At 40.6% G+C, this 22,352-nt stretch overlaps 1 protein-coding gene across 2 annotated transcripts in view; it reads right to left on the minus strand.

Annotated features, from left to right (window-relative positions):
* The window catches only part of KREMEN1 (kringle containing transmembrane protein 1), a 44,423-nt gene that overhangs the window by 15,587 nt on the left and 6,484 nt on the right, over window positions 1-22,352 (minus strand). Inside the window, exons 2-9 of one of the 2 annotated variants that reach the window (XM_033075615.1) lie at window positions 19,046-19,208; window positions 16,141-16,232; window positions 11,461-11,585; window positions 10,882-11,035; window positions 8,582-8,914; window positions 7,844-8,008; window positions 6,596-6,680; window positions 5,658-5,862 (exon numbers count right to left, since the gene is read on the minus strand). In XM_033075615.1, coding sequence (XP_032931506.1) covers window positions 5,700-5,862; window positions 6,596-6,680; window positions 7,844-8,008; window positions 8,582-8,914; window positions 10,882-11,035; window positions 11,461-11,585; window positions 16,141-16,232; window positions 19,046-19,208 — 1,280 coding nt within the window. In that variant the 3' untranslated portion in view covers window positions 5,658-5,699. Of the gene's footprint in view, window positions 1-1,794; window positions 5,863-6,595; window positions 6,681-7,843; window positions 8,009-8,581; window positions 8,915-10,881; window positions 11,036-11,460; window positions 11,586-16,140; window positions 16,233-19,045; window positions 19,209-22,352 lie in introns of those variants that run through there. The other variant, XM_033075614.2, reaches the window with a different exon arrangement.

Here is a 22,352-nt window from a genome sequence, read left to right on the forward strand (position 1 = left end):
CCTGAAACCAGATATTTGATCTTGCAGTGAAAGCACCGGGCTCCTGTGACTTCAATGCTTCATAGAACAGTGTCTCTTTGAGAATAAAGAACACGTTTCCCTCATGGGGAATGAAACTGCTGCTTAGGAAACAGCCAAGAAAAAAGAAAGGAACAGTTCCCAGAAAGAGCCAAAGTGCCAGAATCTCATAACCAGAATGGCAAGAAAGGAGAGCAGAGTAACGTCCCCTGTGTAAGGGGAGGCCAGTCCCCTGTGACAATTGTGTTTCTAAAAGAAAAACGAGTCTTCATGAAAAGCTTTTGGTATTTGTCACTGGTTTTCTGGTGTTTATAAAAGGTTTCTGAAGGTTTCTTAAACTAGCATTATTTTGGCCAGAAGGAATTAATTAGAGGAAAGATGAATCTTGCAAGAAAGTGGAAACAGCATTACACTTTGCTGCAATTTGCAAAACAAACACTGAAAGAATTGTTACAGTTCTTTTTAAAAGTTTGAAAACACATAAACTGAAAACTTTCAATTTGCTGTTACCTCAGAAATTGTCTCAGAGCAGTATCATACTTTACATATCAAGTAATCATTCTCAGCTCTAATAACATGTATAGCAGGCAGAGCTCTTGTAATCTGGTGAACTGCAGCAGTTCCTGCCTCCTTTATTCCATGTTTGTGTACACTTTAGTCATCCTAACTGAACTCCTCCTGCACAAATACACTGTATTTATTTTTCATAATTATTATTTACAACCATTTGCTGAATGCAGGGTGAACAGTTACAAACACAGTGCATGCCTCAGCAGCGAGTCATCTCCAGCTTGATTTATTCTGGTTCCTCGACAGCTTTATGTGGTTCATGTGATAACTTTTGGATTTGTAGCAAAATGTCTTGAGACTGAAGTTCACAATGCCAAATTTCATCCATAAGCACAGGTGCTCAGTAAATCTGAGAGAGTCTGAGTGGCATGAAATGTGTGTGTAGTGGGGATTGTTGTTACAAAAATAACTGGTATTGTCTGAAAGCAATTGTATTTTTCACTCTCAAGGCAGCAGAATTGTTCATAAATGTCCAGAACAATATTCAGGTGAAACCATCAGTGAACTGTATTTCATTGGAAGATTGTGAAATACTGCTGTAAGGCAGTAAGAACTAGTTGGACAAGTTTTTGTCAAGAGTTGTTTTTGTAGTTCACCCTTCCTTTAGGCAAAGTGGTGCGCTAGAAAAATCTGTTCCTTCCCACTGCCTGAGAAGGTTTATTAAGCAGAAGATGAAAGTGGAATAGCTGCTTGTGCTCACTCAGTGGCAGCCATGTGTCTGCTGCTGTGTTTGGCCTGTAGTCATCCAGGCTGCAGATTCAGTGCAGTTTCCAGGACTATCCAGAAAAATCTCCTATTTCTACTATTGCCAGGGGGGCTTGGAATACATAGAATTTAATTCTGCAATCCCACTGGATTGTCTGTATGAGCAATGGGATAAACTTCCTCAGCATTGTCCTGGCTGTAGAAAATCTGGCAGAAACAATTTCTAAAGAAGATTGTTAATGCTTGATTGAAAAAGCAGATTACATGTTTGATGGTAAAAATCATCCAGAGAGTATATGCACATGGATTTGCAGAATCTGATGAACAGCCTAATACAATTAGAGGCTAGAAATGAGATTCAAAGGAGAAAAGTGTTTCTTACAGCAATTGTTTTATCAGCATCTATTCTGTCACAAAACTGAGGCTGAATTCCCCTATTCTCAATGTCTTTCTATCATATATACCAAAGAAGTATATTTGATTTTTTTTTTCCCCCTATGGTTACAGTGTATAGAAAATTTATTTTTCCCAGAGTGTAAACTAACATCTTTTCTTCCTATAGAATGTTAGCAAGATACAAGCATAATATGCTGTATTAAATAATGCATTTCCTATACATATACAAATATATATTACTATAACACATCACACATTTTTACATAACAAAGTCTCTATTTTCCCACAACATAACAATATTAAGATAAAAATACATATAAAATCATGTAGTCAACAAACTAAACTAGTTTTAAATGTAGATTTTGAATGAGGGAAGGCACTTGTCCAGCTGGCCCCTTTCCACCTGAGGTCCACACACAGTGCAGGCTGCTGGAACTGGGGTGCTGTGTGAAGGCAGCAGGCTCACAAATCCCTGCTGTGGCAGTTCAGCAGAAGTTCAGCTCCTGGGCAGACATCTGTCCTTGTCCTGTGACTTTGTGTCTGCCTAGCTGTGGACTCAGGGAGCTCTTAGCTCATCTCCCTGTGCAACCACCCCATGAGCAAGTCAAAGAGCTCAGCTCTGTAAAAAGTAACTCAGGGAAGGAAAAGCCATGGCAGTTTTTGACCTGGTCAGTTTATTGCACCACTACACAGCTGGTCACACCAACACAAGAGTGAGCAGGGGCCAGAGCAGGAGCTGAAATCCGTGTGAATGAGGAGGCAGCTCCTCGTGATGATTTGGTTATCAAAACAGTTGCTTTTCATATTTTAGCCAGTGTCACATTTGCAGCCTGTCCAGCCTCTTGGGGGGACTGCTAGGCAGGAGCTCAGAAGGGTGTTCAGATACAATTCCAAACAAATTCTTCTGCAGTTCAATTTGTCAAAGAAAATGGTGCAACCACCATCCTGAGGTGTCCCTGCTCTCCAGCTGCCAGCTCTCAGCTGGCTGTGTAGTAGGGGCATTTCTTTTGTGGGATTACATCAGTTGTGCATGGTCACACTTTTTGCTTTTCTCCCCAAACCCTTACAGCAAAGATCAAAACGTGCTACATTAATGGATACCACATACCTTGGCCATAAATCACCACACCCTGAAGTGTCTGCACTGGGACTGGGAGTGACCCAACCACATTTTGAAAGAACCCACACTGGAGAGAGCTACCTGCTCTTCATGGTCTGAGCCCTGTAAAGTAGTAAGTGCTATTTAAGGGACCCTGTCCATGAATTTCCATCCATAGCTCTGTTTGCTAGCACTAGAAGTATCTAGAATCAGCCACTCTAAAAGATTTGGTGGGAGGGAACATAATTTATTCTATGCTTTTATCAGTGTATTTCCCATGCACTGTTTAATATACTCATTTATTGGTGCCATGACCAGTTCATCTCCTGTAAGTGCTGGTTTTATGGGACTTTTGTACATAAATTTGACTAATGTTCCCCATGAAAGTCCCATGAAATACAATTTTATATAAAAAATATTTGAGGAACTAAGGGAGCAATACAAAAATCTCATTTCTTGAATTCCCTAGATTTTGCATTAGCATCAATCTTTGTTGCTGTTTGTAATAATATTTTCTCTAATATTACAGAGAAATTAAGTTCTTCTCTAAGGAAGAGAACTGTAACATTCTGTTTTTTCTGTAGTAGGTGTAAATCAGCCACTGGGTATTCCTGATGGGTTTTTTTCAGTTTATCACCATTAGGTAACTGCTTTATGAATGTCTCTGATAAAGTCTTTAATTGTATTTGATAAGGCAGGCAAAGCTTCATCACTTTGTGATAAGCCCTGTGTGCTTGTAACAGCTCCTGAGGATCTGGCACCACACTGGGATTCTCTGCCTGCTTTCCTTTTACTGCACCAAATTAAGGATGCTTAGGAACCAACCTACTTTGTTTTGCTGTGAATCTCTGAGGTGAACCCTTTCTCCACACAGCATGATGCAAAACCTTACTTTTAGAAAAGGCAATTTCAGAACTTTCATTGGGTCTGAAGCAGACAATGGTTTTTGGTCCAACATGATGACATGCAAGAGAGAACCAGCATATTTTTTACAACTTGTCCTGTCTTCATTTTAGCTAATACTGTAGTTATATTTTCCTGTATTCTTTCCAGCAGCTCATGCAAGAAAGTACTAGATGTTCCCATGCTGTTCCATTTTTTATATAAACAATTCCATAATTGCTGGCTTAGTAAAGTCTGGTTTCTTTTAAGCATGTATTGTGATATTGTTCAGCTGTCCCTAGCACTCATCTGTGGTACATAAATCGAGCTGGACTGAATTCAGTTCAGGTAAAAGACCAGATCTACTGTGGTAAGGCACAATATTTCACTGCTTAATTCTTTGATGCTCTATTTTTTCAATGAAATCTGTAGTTGTCTCAAAAAGGAGGGACTTATATGTTAAAAAACATAAGGACAGAGAGAATGAATTTAAACTCAGTGACAATTTTCTTACTTTTCTTAATTACCTTTGGCAGATGCACTTAATAAATGTTCTCTGACTGCACATCTGGGATATGCAGACCATTGGTATATGTTCAAACTTAACCAGAGTTTCTGCAGTTTAATGGCTCTCAGTGAACCTCCTCCAACTCAGTTTGAGGAGCTGCCCACTGTAAACTTGGCCAGTCATTTTTTCTGACATTTGCATTGACAGTTTTTCCTAAATATCTTGCTGGTCTGAACTTGCTGAGATTCACTGCTGATCCCTTGGAATCACTTGTCTCCCACTTGTGGTGGAAGGATGAGAAATCTGAGTGTTGTGGATGGGCAGTCAGTCTACCAAAGAGAAGTAGTTAATGCTGTCTGTTGCAATCAGAGAGAAACTAGCTCACAGATAGAACCCCACTGATGTTTTAGTTCTTTGGCAATTAAGGCAATTACCTTAAAAATTCAGTTCTGTTTTAGTGTTGCAGTCAAGGAGACACTTCTCACAGCTAAGTGTCAAGCTGTTCCTTGCATGTTCAGCGGCACAGCCTGGCCCAGGTGAGTTGGTGATAGCAACCTACAACTTCATAAATACTTTGGGCAGCTGAGATTAATGCATGTGACTTCAGAGTAAAAATTTGTTAGTGAGCCTCACTGATAAAAATTCAGTGGATTATGGTCTCTTTGGACAATCCCTTTCAGAAGCCCTAAGCTTATACCCAGGATAAATGCTGGCTGTCAGGCTGGAGTACAATAATTTTTTAAAGGATCACTGTGAAGATGAACAAAGTTATCATAAACATCAGTGAATGATGGGTCAGACAGAGTAATTTAAAAGGCTTCAATGCTCATGCAGGCCCTGACCTGGTGAGCACTAGTCAATCAAAATGTATATTTGTAGCTGAATCTTGTTCTAGAGGCATCCTGAATGTGATTTTTTGTGTTTGCATCTTTTTATGTCTGCTTGAAGACACAAGAAACAGAAAATGCAGAAAGAGCACAGCACTGAACAACCAGGCTGATAATTTTTCCAGTCTTTGATTCCCATTCTACTGTTTAGTACCATTTAGATGTGTTTTCATCAAGGCAAGTAAGCTCTGTTTGCTGTGGTAGCTGAACAGGTTATCAGTACCCACCTCTGTCTTCAGCCTTAAGAATAAAAGGACTAAAGCAGCCTGATGTGCAGGCAAGTGGGACACAAGAAACCCTCAACCTGTAGATACCCCTTCAGTTACCTTTGGCAGGGGTTCAGGACATTTTGAATTCTACAAGTTTTTACATCTATTTTAAGTGCAATGGTTTAAAGGCAGTAATTAACAGCACTACAGACTTGAGGAGCACCAGTATTTCAGAATTATTGCTACAATTCAGTCCGTTCCCACTGGTATATCCAAGAGAGCAGCAGACAGGCAAAGTCAGTCAAAAGCCTTTGGAAATGGACTTTTTGGAAAACAGGTATGAGATTGGGAGAAAAAAAAAAGGAAGGTTAATCTCAAGTCACCTGGATTTTAAGAAGATCCATTCTTGCAAAAGAAAAGACGCTTCAGTTTCCCACCAGTGGGTTGCAATCGTCTTGTTGATTCCGAAGCTTTTTCTTGAAGATGGATATTGATGTGGATGGTTGATAAAATATACTCCAGATCTCACCAGCAGTAGTGACATCACTGCAATCTTCTGTTTCAGCTGCAGCTGGAATCTGGTGGGACCTAGGACACAAGAGTTAATTCACTGTTGTGTTCATGTGCTTGGGTAGCCATGGTTATTAATATACTGCAGCACTTCTACACTGGGAGTGTCACAGCTTCCACTGCATCTGTGACACTTTCACCTGCTGTGTGAAATGCAGGGTTTTGGAGTGTCTCTTGGTTGGCTTGACCAAATGAGAAGTTAGGTGTCCTTTTGCCACCCTATGACAGCAGTGACATTAAGGTAAGACAGACTCTACAGACTGTAGTTGTTGTTATTATAGTTGCTATTAATACAAATTAATTTCCTTGTATATTCAAGCATGTTTGTACTATGGGAATACAATATTCAGTATTTTGACTTGTTGATGACTCACCCATCATTTCATTCAGTGAGTGTCCATCTAGAGGACACAAAATTTACTTGATATGAGTGCAGAGGTTTTAATTTTTTCCCTGTAAATTATCATAATTTGATCTCACCAAGTCTAGATGTCTGATAACATTTTCCTCCTAAAGTACAAGTCTTGCCAAATCAAGAGCAGAAGAGACAGTCTAGTAGCAACTGCTACCCTAACAGACTGAAAAGTTAACAAATGTGCTTATTTAGGATCTTCTATGAGGACACAGATATGTAATAACTGACTTGGTTTGGAATATGGCCAATGTGATAATCAGAAGGCAGAAAGGAGCCTCAGGTTTGGTTCAGAGCTGAAATCTTGGTTCTCTGTGGTTGGTTTTGCTCCATACTCACCTCATGGTAATGTGCAGAAGTATCTTTGCTATGATGGCTGTAACACTCAGGATGAGCAGTGCTGTGAGGCTGTATATTGTCCATTCTGCAAAGGAGAGGAGGGGGAGCTGTCAGTACATTCATTTATTTAGTTTTACAGTAAGAATATTGCATGAAAGGAGCAAACAGCCTTGTGATGCTTTATTCAAATATGTAATTTGACAATACTTTTAACCTACAAGTATTTTCTGCAGACTGGCACAAACCATACAACTTTCAGTCAGAGCTGTTTTTTTTCCTTTGCAGGACTCCTCCCACTAAAATTGAAAGCTGGCAAAATTCAAAGCATATACTAGTGAAATTACCTAGGAAAGCAAGCAGAAGTTCCCTTCTACCCACTGGCCCTTCCTCAAAGCATTGCCTGTACATGATGATTTGAACAGTATTTTTGGAACTGCATCAAATCCAAGGGTGCTGTTACTGTTGGTGTTCCTGGGGCAGTTTAACACTGGGAGGTTTAGGTGTAACTGTGCTAAGTCAGGCATTAGGCTGGGCCTAGTCCTAGGCTATTCCTAGGCACGTTCTGCACCTTGGCTGGTTTGGGTGTGTGCAGCTCTTGTTTCAGGTTTGGGATGCAGCTTCAGGACTGTGGGAGTGTCCACAGTGGGACAGAGGCTTCAGTGATGCAGAAAAGCAGATGCCCAGGGTGGTTGAACAACAGGAGACAGTAACAGTGATATTCACCTTCAATTATTTACAACTCAACAATTTCCTGAATTCAGTGATGTCCTGAAGGAGAGTTCTCAACACAGTTCTCAGTGGCACTTCCCCTACACCCATTAACTTGTCTAGTCCTCTTTGTGCTACTGATGAGACTTTTGTTAATTGGAGTAACAGGGATGAAACCAGCATTCAAGCTATTCTAGATTCTACAAGAGTTTGCTATTTTTGCAGCAACTTGTGCCCTTCTGTGGCATGCAGTGGTCACTAAAGCTGATTTCAGTAAGGAGGCTGCTCTGACTCATGTATTTTGATGTGCTCTCATTTTCAAGAACTCCATCTTCACACTATTTCTGACTTAGGCTGAGAAGTGTTTTGAAATGAAATGAGAATCCCAGTTAGTGCTAATTAGACTGAATAAAAATTAATCTGTTAGTAAGATCCACAGTGGATCTGCTAACATGGAGAAGGCAGCAAAGGAAATTGTGACTCTAAATTTTGCTTTGGCAAAGTGTATTTTCCCATTTGCACATTTTATGGTGTCATTACCAGGCATGGAGCTGGTTGGATGGCTCGGGCTGGTTGTGATGACATAGAGTATCTTTGATGACCGGGCTGCATTCATGCTGAGATTTGCTTGTTCATTTATCCTCTCTGAAAGGGTGTGATTGTGATTCACTGGGATCTTGTTTTGATGCACATTGTCCTTCACAGCTGAAAACAAGAGTGATTACAGTAACAATTTCTTAACACATGTAATTGGATTTTATTTTGTGCTAATAAACAGACATGCTGCTCTCTGGTTTACTTAAGAGAACTCAAACAATCAAATTATATCTGATTCCTAAAAAAGCTTGTGCTTCACCAGGTTGGGGTTCTCAGAATTGTTCATAACAGTAGATACAACTCAAGGACCACAATGTTTTCTCCTGGTGACTTTCAGCTGGAGAGGAAGAGACTGTTGGAAGGAGACAGGATGAACCAACATGCAGACAGATTATTGGTTTTTCTCTGTTTCTTTCCTTTGTCATTTTCTGATCTGTTCTAACAGGAAGGTATGGAATTGAATTTTTGAAAACCTGTATTTTGCTGTTTATGATGTAGCTGACTGGAATGTTCTGAACTGAGAGAAATTTTGGCAAAGCTTTCACCCACTGAGTATGGCAACAAGAGAGATGAAACACCTGTCAGAGCTAAAATATTTGTTCTTTAATTGCCACTTCAGAAGTCTCCTGTGTGAATTAAATGCTTCACTGCAAGGTAGAAACAGCAAAGACAGCCTCTTACCTCTATACCTGATAGCAAATCCCTGGGCTTGATTGATGTCATCTGAGAAAAAGTACAAAATTACAAAATCCAAAGAGATGTTAAAGGTGTGGGGAGGTCGGTTCTTGCCATTAAAACGAGCTAGAACATGATAGGTGTAACCATCCAGCAATTCCACCATATCTGTAGCATCTTTGATTTCAAAAAGGACAAAGGTGAAGTGGATTTGAGATGCTCCTGGAACTTGTATGGTCCAATAACAGACTTTGCCTGTGCCATATGTGTCAGGAAAATCTGGGGAATAGATCACAGCTGTAGCAGAAGTGTAATTCCCTCCACAGGCACCAATCAGGGCTGTGAAAACAAGAGGAAAGGGAGAAAAATGGGGAGGGAAAAAAGAGTTAATACATTAATTTTGCAAAGCTTTAGCACCCTGTAGATTCTAATACTTAAATGTGACTTGAAGGTACTTGCAGGTACTCTCAGCAGCTGCTCCTTGCCTCCCACAGCATGGGGAGCACAGCCTTTGTTTCCTTTGCTTGGAATACTCTCCTTGTGCCTCAGTACTCTGACCTGTGCATCAGTGTTGATTACTGCAACTATCCCTTGTCCTTGTGTGTGACCATGCACCCTTTCCTGCCTCCCTGCAGAAATGAGATAATCACTGATTCAGGGGCTTCTACTCCATCCTATCAGGCAGGCAGGAGAGTGGATTAGTGACTATTAACTGTCACTGCTTAATAACTGACATTCCTTCACAGCTGTATGAAACTGGAAACTTAAACCAGTGAATCCAGAGAGCACCTCCAATGCCACCAGCTGACAATGCAGATCCACACCTGCACATACAATGTTTTACTCTAGTTAGATCAATTCTTAGGGCATTTCTGATAGCTGACTTAGTACCACTTGTGGGGAAAGTGAGAGAACCTCTGGAGCATGAGCAAGCATCATTTCTTGGAAGAGCTATTTCACATTACAGTAATTTCACGAATACAAGCCGCACCAATTTGACCAAAATTTTGGTGGAAACCCGGAAGTGCGGCTAATATTCCGGGGCGGCTAATCTATTAACAAAATTCTAAAAGCTGCCAACACGGAAGTGAGAGCCCGCGGCAGCCCCAAGCCAAGCTGGAGCCCGGCCGGCCCCGGCAGAGGTGGGAAAGCCTGGCAGAGGCGGGGCCAGCAGTGTGGGGGGCGGGCGGCAGAGCCTGAGCCAGCAGGGCAGGGCAGGGAGGGCGGCAGAGCCTGAGCCAGCATGGCGGGGGAGCCCGGGAGAACTGGGGCTAGCAGTGCAGGGGAGCATGGCAGAAGCAGGAAGGCCGGCGGGTGGGGCTGCCTGGCAGCGGGGGAAGCCCAGCAGAATCGGGGCCAGCAGCGTGGGGGAGCCCGGCGGTGCGGGGGCCTGCAGTGCCGGCCAGGGCGAGGAAACGCGACGGCGGTGCAGACGGGAGGGGGCGGCCGGCGAGCCTGGTGGCGGCGGCGGCAGCCCTGCCGACGGGGCGAGCGAAAGCGGCGCTCGCGAAGCGCCGCCGCCGCGAGCGAAAGCGCCGCCGCCGCGAGCGAAGCGCCGCCGCCGCGAGCGAAAGCGCCGCCGCCGCGAGCGAAGCGCCGCCGCGAGCGAAGCGCCGCCGCGAGCGAAAGCGCCGCCGCGAGTGGAAGCGCCGCCGCGAGCGGAAGCGCCGCCGCGAGCGAAAGCGCCGCCGGGCGGGCGCGGCGCTCGCGAGGCGCGGTGCTCGCGAGGCGCGGCGCAGGGCGAGCGAAAGCGGCAGCAGGGCGGCCGGCGAGCCGGGCGGCGGCAGCCCTGCCAGCCGGGCGAGCGAACGCGGCAGCGGGGCGGTGCTGACGGGAGAGGGGGGCCAGCGAGCCCGGCGGCGGCGGCAGCACCAGCCGGCCAGCCCCGCCGAGCCGTGGTGCTGAGCTGGGCCACCCGGCCCCGTCGGCAACCATGAGCGGGCCGAGCCTTCCTGGCCCCGCCCCGAGCCAGTAAAGCCCGCTATGCCGCGATCCTCTTACTAATTGGCCAATTTGTGAAAGCTGCGCACGAACGAAAGTGCGGCTAATATTCGGGGTGCGGCTTATCTATTGACAAAGACAGCAACATTGTCGAGGCACCGGGGGTGCGGCTTATAATCCGTGCGGCTTGTATTCGTGAAACTACTGTACTACTGGATGAGAATTTTAGGCAGAAATGGAAAGCAGCTTTATTTTATACTGAATGGAGGTGTTTTGCTGTTTGGTGTGCAACAGTTCTCTTTGTTTTTGAGCCTTTTGCCTAATTTGCCTGTCCTTTGGGGAAAACAGCCTGCTTCAATACTTACTGTCAAAAAGAATGACTCTGCCATCCCCACCACAGGGCTGAGTGTGGTCTCCAAAGCAAACACTGTTGCATTCCGTGCTGGCTGCCTCCCCGTATCTCCAGTAGTCAGGATTATTTCCACAGAAACAAGCATAACCTGATTCCATGCCTGCAAACTTTGACAACAAAGATGCATAAGGAAGGGGGGAATAGTAATTGAAGGAGTGACAGCGGGAAGTTGTTTGAGCAGGAAAGCTGGCAGCAGAATCTGTGTGTTTTGGAGAAGTGTGATTAGTCAGAGGAACCACCACAGGCTATTTTTGTTTGGGCTGTCAGGATGCTGCTTCAGGCTAGGGGGAAAGCTGGAATGGAGGGCACCCTGACACTCAACTGCAGTTAGCAACCATCCTTTCTCCTGGTGTTAGTCAGTAGTCATTTGTCCAGATTCCTCTGGATGCAGAGACAGGGCTTGGAAGTGCAACTTCAGACCTCACAAAGGTTAAAAAAAGTGGGGAAAGAGGAGAAGTATGACAGAGAGATCTGGGCACGTTGCCATTTTTGTCTTTGAAGACATTTTGTAAACGTATGTCAAAGAAATCACCTTGAACTGCTGACTGCGGCAGGAGCTGATGCACGTTTGGATCGTCAGTTTGTTGGAGGTCTCGCTGGTGCCAGTCAAGGGTGGTGGCTCTCCATGGTCCTTGTAACAGCCCAGATTTCCTGGCACTGGCAGGAGAAACAAACAACAGTCATTCTAAAACTGCCTGCAAACATCCCAGACACCACTACCTCGTTACTGGGCAGCTCTCTCTGTTCTGGGTTTGACTTTGCACTGTGGGAATCATTGCTCTTTGTTACTCATACTCTCTATGATCCTTGTCATATTTTCCAAACACGCCCAGGGATGAGTGATGGGACAAAAGAGTATCCCAGCTTCTCAGCAATATACCTGTAAGACTCTCTAGCTGGTTTCAGTAAGCTGCAGTAAAATAGACAAGATAAATACTTGGTCATTTCTCCTGAAAGAGGTAACTAAAAAACCTCAAGGCATTAAGTGGATTCAGGGAGGGTCATTGTTGTTTTTTTTTTTTTTGCTATTGACATGCCTATTCTGAAAATGTAAATTAAACTGTGTGATTTGTGTCTGATTTTCCAAACAATGACATTCTGGAGGTTTTCAAAACAGGATATTTGAGGAAGGGAACCAGAACTGTTTTAGAATGGAGTTTGGCAAGTTTTATGGGAGGAACTATATACTTATATAGGGGAATTTCCTAATATTTAAAACTTGAATTCTGATATTAATCTGATGCATCATACAAAGAGATTAAAAATGAACAATATTACTTAAAAAAAACCAACCCAACTCATCTATTTATTTTAATATGATGTTTCAAGGCTCCTTGGTCACTATGGGAGATCAGAGTTTTCCCCCTTCAGTGCTGCTTTTTTTTGCTTTTGCAGTTTTCATCAAAGCCCTGGAATTTAGCCATGACCACCTCCTGCAGAGGATGTGGAGTACAATACAGTGCTGTGCTAATGGCATAAAATTATCCCTCACCCACTTGTCATATCTATTCACATACTTGAAATTAAATCTGTTACTAGCTCCATGTTAAGTTTTATTCCTGTGCCAGATTGACATGGATTCTTTGTGTCCACCTAACTACCACAGCTCTGAATTACATGATGTGCTCAGAGTCCTGCATGAGTGTTTTATTTATGTTGTCATTGGTTATTACAGTACCCAGTAAACTTATTATAAATAATGACATAACGTTGCTTCAAATATTGTCCATAAATTAATTTTGTTCTCTAAGAATACAATTTCAATTATAAATACTTACATGGAGTTATGGCTTTGATATGCCCTGCAGCAACATTCATATAAGTACTGAGACTTCAAGTTGCAGCCTGATTTAACATACCTTTGGAAATCCCCACTTGCAGCCCCACCCCAGCTGAGTACAGCTGGGTAGATAACTCTGAGAGAGCTCATTCTTTTTTGTATTGTGGATGATTTCACAGCCCTGAAAAATCTTTATAGTTGTCCAACCTAGCTCATGTTCCTAAGAGATGTGGGATTTTAAATTTTTTTTATTATTATTATTATTTTAAAGTAGCTTTATTAGTGAGACCTTTCAACCTTGGCTCTAGAGGATTAGTACTTCAGTATGTTCCATGCTAAAAAACTGAGTAATTTGAAAACTTCTTAAATTTTTTAATTAAATCAAGCATACATCCTAAGACTTAGGAGTCTCTTAGGTGTCCTAGCGGTATTTTAACCTTCTTTGCTCTTAATTTTTAGCCTGCTTAAGAAACTTGGCAAAAATGATTCTGCAATTACTGTTCATGTTCACCAGTGATGTTTCACTTTTACACTGCCTTCACTCATTTGCATCTATTTGTCCTCTTCTTAAAAGGTCACCTCTTTTACACAAGCATATTATTTTTCTTTTAAGCAGCATTTGACATAATGAAATCCTGGCAAACACCACAGCTTCTGCATTTTACACGTTAAGGCAGGTATTCAATATATTAAAATATGGAATTAATCCTTTTGAGCTCAAAACCATGTTCCAGCCATGCTCATCCAGCTGTCTTTGAAGAGCCTCCTAGCTCTGTGCAATGGCAGCATGCACAAATTGTTTGACCTGTTTGTTCCTGTGTTCCAAAAAGCTCTGTATCCCTTACCTGGCCCTGCCATTTAACACCTCCTCAATATTTCAGTCAAATTTATTACATTACATGCACACTGGAAATATGATTCCAGTAATGAAATCTGTTTATGGGGACAGAGTCATGTGAATCATATACATGAAGATATAATTAAGAGGCAAGCCTTTCTTTTCTTTCTGACTTTTTTATTCTGGGAGTCTAAGTTGTTATTTCCTTTGAACTTAAACCTAACCTCATTAACAAGGAGACCAAAAAAGTCAGGAATAGCTGCAACACTGCAAACAAACCGTCTGAAGCATTCAGTTGTGAATCCTCCATGTGAGATGCACATGTTCTCTCAGCACTCAGAACTGCACTCTTGCCTTTTATTTTGTTATTCTGTCCTTTCCAGCCTGCTTAGCAGACATGAAGAAGAGAAGGGCAGACTAAGCTCCTCCTGGAGTAAATGCCACTGTCTTCAGTGATTATTCTTATCCATCTTCACCTAACACTGCTAAATTCTGTACATTACATACACAGAATGTCAGAACACATTTCTGACTGAAGCATGTAGTGTTATGTATAAATATTAGGGAATGAGACACACGATATAATCATGTGAATTCATCACCATAATGAAAAATTCTTAACAGCAGATTCTTAATTATTGTTCAGATGAATCACTGCATGCAAATCTCTCTGGGCAATCAAGATGCTTCATGTTGTTGGCACTGCCATGGTATTATGTGGGCACAGTTAATAGGTAACTTCTGTTCCAGATAATTTTCTAGTAGTAAATATCATTAAGGAAAAGAAGCTTATGTAAGAAATTTTTCTGTAAAAATTATCAAATAGGACTTTTTTTGCACAATTGCATTCTTGCTCCATCACAAAAATCAAGTTTTGTACTGTGCACGTCACAAGATAGTTTTGATGGTCCTATGACTTAGCATCATGCTTACTGAAAACAGAAAGTGTGGTGAAGAATAAAAGATTTTTTTACTTACACAGCTTCATAAACCATGAGGTTTGTATTAAGATTTGGATGGGCTTGCAATGTACAGTTTGCTCTAAATTGCTGCAATTCCTTTTTCTAGTATCGAGTTTCAGTGCAATGCTTGAAGCAGCTGCTACTGGTCAAAAGGACATTTTGTAAATGTAAGTCTGGATTATCTGTGCAAGTAAGTGTCCAAGTTTAAATCCTCTTCTCCCCACCACAGAGAAAATGAGCGAGGCTGGTTTTAAAAGGATCCTTTGTGCAGAACAAATGGAGTGGAGAGAATTTGCCTTTCAGCTTTTTTCCTGGTGCCATATCCAGATAATTTGTTAACATCTGTGGTCTTTAAAGAAAATGCAAATTCTTTCATTTTAGACCAAGTTAAATTTCTTAATTAGGAGGGTCAGGTTTCTTAAATCATGCCTGGTATATTAGAAAAATAAGAGTAAGATATCCTCTGAACAACAAGTATCAGAGTGTTGAATGATTCTGTGTTATCTAAATTAGACCCCTTAATCTGTATTTAAGTCTAGTTAAAAGGCATCTGTCTTGAGGTCACACTTATGTATTTGTTTGCCTAGCATGAAGATGTGAATCATTCATAAAAAAAACCCCAAAACAAAACTATGAACAAAGGGGAAAAAAAATCACTTCAGATCCATTTTTCTTGTCTGGTTTTGTTTTCCTAACTTCAAGTAAGAAATACACTTCTTTCAATTAAATGTGTGCCTACATGGACACCTGCTCTGGTGCTTAGCAGTGAAGACCCAAGTTATGCCTTAGAAACAGAGGGTACTTGCATAGAAGAAGTTAGGAAAGCAAATAAAGACATTAATGATTAGACTTACTAAAATGTGCAGCTATGGTTGCTTGTTAAAGTGCACAATTAGGGTATTTTCTTAATATTTGGGTGTATTTTATAGAATGTGATTTGGGAAAGAAAATTTTGGAACATACTGACACAAATCATGACATTGTGGACATGGTGAAAAATAGAATACATTAAAAATATTAAATTCCAGAAAGAAGCTTCATATGAGTATCTTGTAAATTATCTGATTTTAAAAACATCAAACAAAGTCCAGGTTGTGGTTTCACAGCAATGCTAAGAATCTGCACCTGCCAGAGACAGAATTCTAGCCCAGAGTTCCCATACAGCACGCAGACACCTTTTCACTTTTCATATTGGTTTTTGTTTCCTCCAAGTAATTCTGTGTATGATGCTCTGTGCACATTAAACTAATGCAATTCATTTTATGAGCTAATGGATGAACACATAAAAACTTTCCTTTTTTTGTCCTCTAGATTTTAATAAATTAATGACTTATGGATTCAAAGAACTAGCAGTACTTCACAAGTATTGTGTGATTCCTTGCCATGCAGTTATTATTTGTCAATAATATAATCCAGTCATTCTGAGATAAGATTAAAAGGATAGCAGTGGAGGAACAATTCAGTTAGCATTAACTCTAAGAAACCTGTTTAAAATACAATTTAGTCTGCAACTGAAAATAAACTGTTTTGCCTTATCCTGGTTTGTGTTTGGAAATCACTACCCACTGTTGTCTGACTGCCAGTCTCTGCTCAGCTGAGATGCAGAGCTAAAAATCTGCACAGTGCTCTTACTTCGGCAGGATGGAATCTCACAGTATTTCCAGTAAATTCCATCTTCATGTTCTGCAATATAGCACCAGGGGCTGACATCCCCATCAGGGTTTCTGAAAGGAAAAAGCAGTCAGCAAAATTAATTGTTTTTTTGCAAAAAACACACAAAAAATTAATCTAATTAAGCTTCAATGGGGTTACTATTTTTGCTTTAATACCTACTGTTGAACTTATATACCAAGAAAAAAATGCAAAGTTCAGATAGCTTTGGTTATTACAGTATTCATCAAGCATAAGATGTTAGTAATGTCTAAACTATAGCTTTGTTTTACTCTAAGGTTAAAAGGTGCAGAGCTGTTTCTGGTCAGTACTGAGGAGAGGAAGATTTTCTGTCCCCATGCTGTGGTACAGGTTCCATAGACTCATAAACTTGATTTTCTGCCTTGGTACAAAACAGTCCAGACTCCAACTTTCTGTGTGTATGGTGATAAAAACATTTAGCTGATAAATTCTTAGGGGAAAGACTGAATTATTTTCCTCCCCTTCAATAAAACTGACTAAATCCATTGCGGTGATCTCTTTATATTGATGCTTAATTCCTTATGTGTCCTTATATAATCACTATATTTATGATTATTTGCTGTTGTGTAGCATCACTTACAAATGCATACCTAATTAGTTATTAGGTTATTTAAAGTTTTTTTCGATGTGCACTGCGAAAAGCTATTCACATTGTAAAGATCTATTTAAGAGAATAAATTGTTATTTTGGGCAGTCTTTTAGCTAGCACCAGTTGCAATCTCCTTATCATGTCTTTGGCATGAATTCTATTAATGACACAGCCCTACTGAAGTGTCAGTTCAGCTGCATGTTGTCATTTATGCCTATTAACAACTCTTCGGTGGGAGATCCAATTTTAGAAATTCTGTGGATGTTTTTTTGTCAAATAGCAGACTGCTGAAAACAACTGGTGAGTTGAGTGCAGTTTGGATGACTAAAATGTTGCTAGTTAGGCTTTCAAACAGATTAGTAGAGGTAGTGGACAAGGAAAGTCTAAGACTAGCTATGCTAGGAATTTAGGTGTAATGCAAGAGCTTCCAGGAGCTAAAAAAAGTAGAAGACTAAAACCAAGTGAAGCTTGTACTCAAACTAACCCATTTTCCCTTGTTTCCAGAGTTACAGGAATTTTTGAGTTTACATCTTCATGACAGAAACCGTATGTCTGGAATTCAGTCATGATAATGGCACTCTACACATAAATGCCTTGAAAATGCAAGGAAATTGCAGAGAAACACGATGAATGTCTTTAGAAATCTCTGTCTTGAACCTCAGAAGTGCATGCAGTTAGCAAACAACTCTCTGTCTTTCAAAATCTCCAAAAATTTCAGCCCTCATAATTTTGTTATGTTTGAAAAGAGTGGAACACTATGAGGCATTTCCATCTTAACAGGGTCCTGCAGTAAACAAAATATTCCAAGTAAGGACCACCCATGGAGAGGTAACATGCTTCTGATTAATACTTCAAGTGTAAAATTTGATTATTCAAATGTTGTCCCTAAAATCAAATCTCACAGAGATGTACTGTGCCTTACCAAAGCCCTGTGAGGTATGTGCTGCCTGAGAAAAGGGAAGATCAACTCGTCCATTGTCATCAAGCAGATGAATGTCAGAGGAAGAGCTAAAACAGCTGTAGCACAGGCCTCCAACATTTGCTTGCTAAAGATATACTCTGGCCCTCTTAGTGACTTTCCAAGTTTCTTTCAAGAGAATGTGAAGTTAAAAATCATCCACTAGCTAGGACTGTCTTTGCATACACCTGTGAGAATATTCCTATACATAGGATACAGCATAAGGGAGAAAATGCCAAACTCCACCTCAATGAGGATAATCTAATACCTAGCAGACTCAGGTGAAAATTTCTATTTGGTAATTAAGTAATTTCTCAGGTTTACATCTCAGATTATTGGCGTCTTGCTCCTTGTAACATTTACCAAGTTCTCATTTGCTAGGTAAAGCAAGACTCAAGTAAATGTTTTTTTGAGTATTTGGATAAACATTCAGTTTCTCATGCATGTTTTTGCACAGCTTGTACATGTTTTGCTTTGTACTAACCAAAATATTGGCCAGAGATGACTGCCAAAAGTAAGATCCTGTAGATACAGCCTGTCTAGAATATTGCCACACAGCAACAATCAAAATTACATTATTGATTCTCTTATTTGTATCAGAGAGAATTCAGTGGCCATTATATTTTTCACAGCTCTGTATTAGTATGCCTATTGAGACACAGAGCTGAAAAAAAGCCTGCAGAGCCTAAACATCTCTGAATTTCTTCTGAAGTTCTCAAATTTAGGTTTTGTTCTCAGTTCTATACATAGTTATGGAGGACTTTTTCTAGAAGGCAAGGAAATAGAGGTGCATCTGCCATGGTTTAATCTGGTATTGTAACCCCTGACAGATGAGCTTCTGGAGTCAAATAACAACTCTAAATCACTGATGCTCACTTAGAATTTTGAGTGACTACATAACTTTCATTAGCACAAAACTTGGAGAGTGTAACAGAACCAGGATTGTGTGTGATGATAAAAACCATCCAGAGACTCCTTCAGACACTCACTGCACTGCTGTACTTCTAATTTGGATAATTTATTTTAATCTCCACTTTTTCACTTAAGTAATCTATAGTCTTTCTCTGTCATGGCACCTTATAAATTGGACACATGATAGGGACTGTGCTGAAAAAGTGTGGGAGCTGGGTTGAAAAACTTATTCTACTAATGGTGCTCATAGATTCAGGGTAAACCAAAAAGTGTTAGAAACCCAAGGTTCTGACATTCTTCACTGCATGACAGGACATTTCCTAATTTTCTGTCAACTGCTTAAAGTAACACTGGGTACAATGTTAAAGCAATGAGATATTTCTTACCTGCAGTAGTTATGCTCTCCAAGCCCTCCCTCCCCATTGGGATATTTCACAGTATTATAGGGATGCTCAAAGGTCTCATTCCAAAAAAGACAAGGTTTCCCTGCATATTGGGAGGTCTGGTTCTGAGTGCCACGATAGTCTGCCCCATTGGCTGTGTAGCATTCTGGGAAGAAAGAGAAATGGAAAAAGAAAGAATGTGTGTAGGTTTAGTGTTTGTTCTTTCCTCACCCTCCACCCCATATCCAACAGACCATGTTTCCTGCATTGTATGCTGGCTAGGATTTAAGCTTTCTCTCAGTCTGACCTCTATTCAAGAGATTATGATGTCATTACTTTAATAAACAATGTGTAAGACAAGTCTGAAGAGAAGTTTACACAACATGCATTTTCTGAATAAGCATAAGACTTTTTCACTGTTTTCCCTGAGTTTTACTCATTAGGATGACTCTGTAACTTGTTCATTTCCCAAAAATTAAATCATAGGACATTATCAGTTTGCTACTTACCAGCATATCAACCAAAATCTCATGCCACTTCAGCTAAAGTTGTGCCTATCTGTACTTTACAAAGTGAAAGACTTTGTAGGCATGGACCTTACCAACATTTACATTCTGATTTAGGAAAATTCTTAGGGATTGAATTGCCTGAGAAAGGGACCTCCTTCAGCAGAGTAGAATCACAATACTGTGACTTGCTACTAAAGCATTTATGCTTTCAGATTAAAAACTATGGGTCAGTATTCTTCTGCCTCACTCATATTTTCTCCCACTTAAGTTTGTTATCCTTGCCTCCTAACACTCAGCAAGTTAGAAACCAAAGTAGAGAATGATTTCTTTAAATACATTAGTCCCTTCTCAGCTGAACTACAAATGTCAGGCTGCCTGGCTTTGCTGGGCTTGTTAATCACAGAATCACAGAATGGTTTGGGTTCAAAGGGACCTTAAAGATCATCCAGTCCCAACCCCCTGCCACAGGCATGGACACGTTCACTGGACATCTTCTGATGAGATATATATGTTCAAACGCACAAACTATTTTACTTTTGCTGAAATTGTAGAACATTTTTGATTAAACCATGCAATGTGAGTGTGGCAGAGCATGGGAACAAGCTGTCCAGAGAGGCTGCAGAACCTCCATCCCTGGAGATATTCAAAAGCCACCTGGACATGGTCCTGCACAACCTGCTTTAGGTGACTGTGCTTGAGCAGAGCAGTGGGACATGACCTGCACAGGTCTCTTTCATCTCAACCATTCTGTGATTATCTTCCAGAAAGAATCATTATCATTAGTTTACCATAAATAAGTCCATCCTCTTTATAATTAATACTTGCTAACATTTATCATCCTTGCATTTATTTAAGAATAGGATTAAAATATACCAGTTTTGTGTCAGAATTAAATCTGCTGTAACATTTCTTTGTACTGGACAGCATTACTGGGGAAATTCTCAAATGCTTTCTGCTAGCTACAGGCTGTGAAAGCTCCTGTTTCATCTGATAGTGTTCTCTGCAGAAACCATATTGCAGCTGCAGAGATGTTCTACTGCCCTGAGGGAGTGGGAGAGTGCTCTGAAGTATGTGCTGATCTCAGGTGTCCCTCATGAGATCTAAGTTACAAAACAAGTCTAGAAAGACCTGTGTGGCTGCAGCTGGAAGAGGAAAAAAAAAAAACCACCCACATTTTAATCCTGATATTAGCAGTACATCGTTTTTGTATTTAGAACTACTGTAGAAGAAGGAAAAATGTAGTATTAAAACCATGCCTCTGAAATTAGTTTAGTCTGGGCTCACAAATATCAGAATGGTACAATTATAATAATTATTTCAGAGTTCTATTACACAGCAGATGAAAGACAATGGTTTTGTGCTTTCACTGTGCATTTTCATGCCTAGGCAAGTTTGGATTTTTATTAAATGAAATTTTGTTGCTGAAGGCACGCAGAAGAGGTGTCTGCACAGCCATTAATGTATTCTGCTATCATCTGTGGACAGAAAGCTGTATAATTTAACAAAAACAAGCTTCAGGTCAATACTCCTCCTTACTGTAATTTACCTGCCCTAGCAATACAGGTGGGCTGCACACATTTGCTTAAAAATGCAAATCTGAGTTTCCAGTATTCAGGCCACCACAGATATCTGTGTAAACATGACAAAAAAACCACTTTAAGGTCATGACTGTGTTACAACTTTCTTCAATATCTCTTTTGCTTTACAGTTAATATAAAAGCTTTTGTAGGTTACAGCTGAAAAATACAAGCTGATGAATTTAGCAGAAAGGAGAGAAAAATGTAATCAAAATAGATAAAATAATATGCAACATAAAGAATTTGTGAAAAGTGATAAGCACATCCAGAAAATATATCTGCATTAGCTATTTGCTTTATTTCCATCTACTCAGAAATGTAAGGAATGCTACAATACCTGAATTTAGTCTGGCACACAAACTAAACTGAAGTTAACTTCAGTCCATTTTAGGATCTGCTAAGACTGGCCCATGCTTTAACTTGCAGTAGTGACTGACTTACATTTTCATGTCAGCTTTTTAAAACTGATTTTCTTCAAATTTCACTGCACTTTAAGAAAAAAAGGAAGAGTCAGATCTCTCTTCAGTCCTGTTAAGTGCAGCTTTTTGTTCCCAAGACAATAGGTAGCTGTATCAGAGCCTCCTGTGTTCCTTTGTGCTATCAAGAGATCTGGGGAAATGTGCCAGCTGAGCTGTAACAAAGCTCCCCTGGCTTAGATGTGGATGTGGAAAGGGGAGCCAGTGAGATACCACGAAAAATCATTGATTATCCCTGAAACACTGAAGTGAAAACTTTAAGTCATGGAATTTAGCAGCTGTTATCAAATGAAATACAAAACCTTTTGTGTTACAGGGAATTTGGATTTTGTTAAGGATTAACAACAATTTTCCCATAGCATGGGAGTGCAATATTTTCAAATAAATATTGGCATTTTAAAAAATCAGGTCACTTGTCCTTGCTATGCTCCCTCCTGGCTTTTTGTGCACCTGCTCACTGTCTAAGCATGGGAAACTGAGAAGTCCTTGATTTAGAGTAAGCACTACTTGGCAACAACTAAAAAATCAGTGTTACCAACGTTTTTCTCACACTGAGTACAAAACACAGCACCATACCAGCTACTGAGAAGAAAATCCTACCAGCTGAAACCAGGACACAAACCTATATTCTTTTTACCTTGAACAGTCAGCTGTGAGATCTGCTGAGATACATTTTGTACAGTTTTCTGTAGAATTCCTAGTAGCATAGTTACAGATGTCAGCATATTCACTGACTAAATTCTTCTGT

Source organism: Catharus ustulatus, chromosome 18, assembly GCF_009819885.2.
Source record: "Catharus ustulatus isolate bCatUst1 chromosome 18, bCatUst1.pri.v2, whole genome shotgun sequence".
Classification (NCBI taxonomy): domain Eukaryota; kingdom Metazoa; phylum Chordata; class Aves; order Passeriformes; family Turdidae; genus Catharus; species Catharus ustulatus.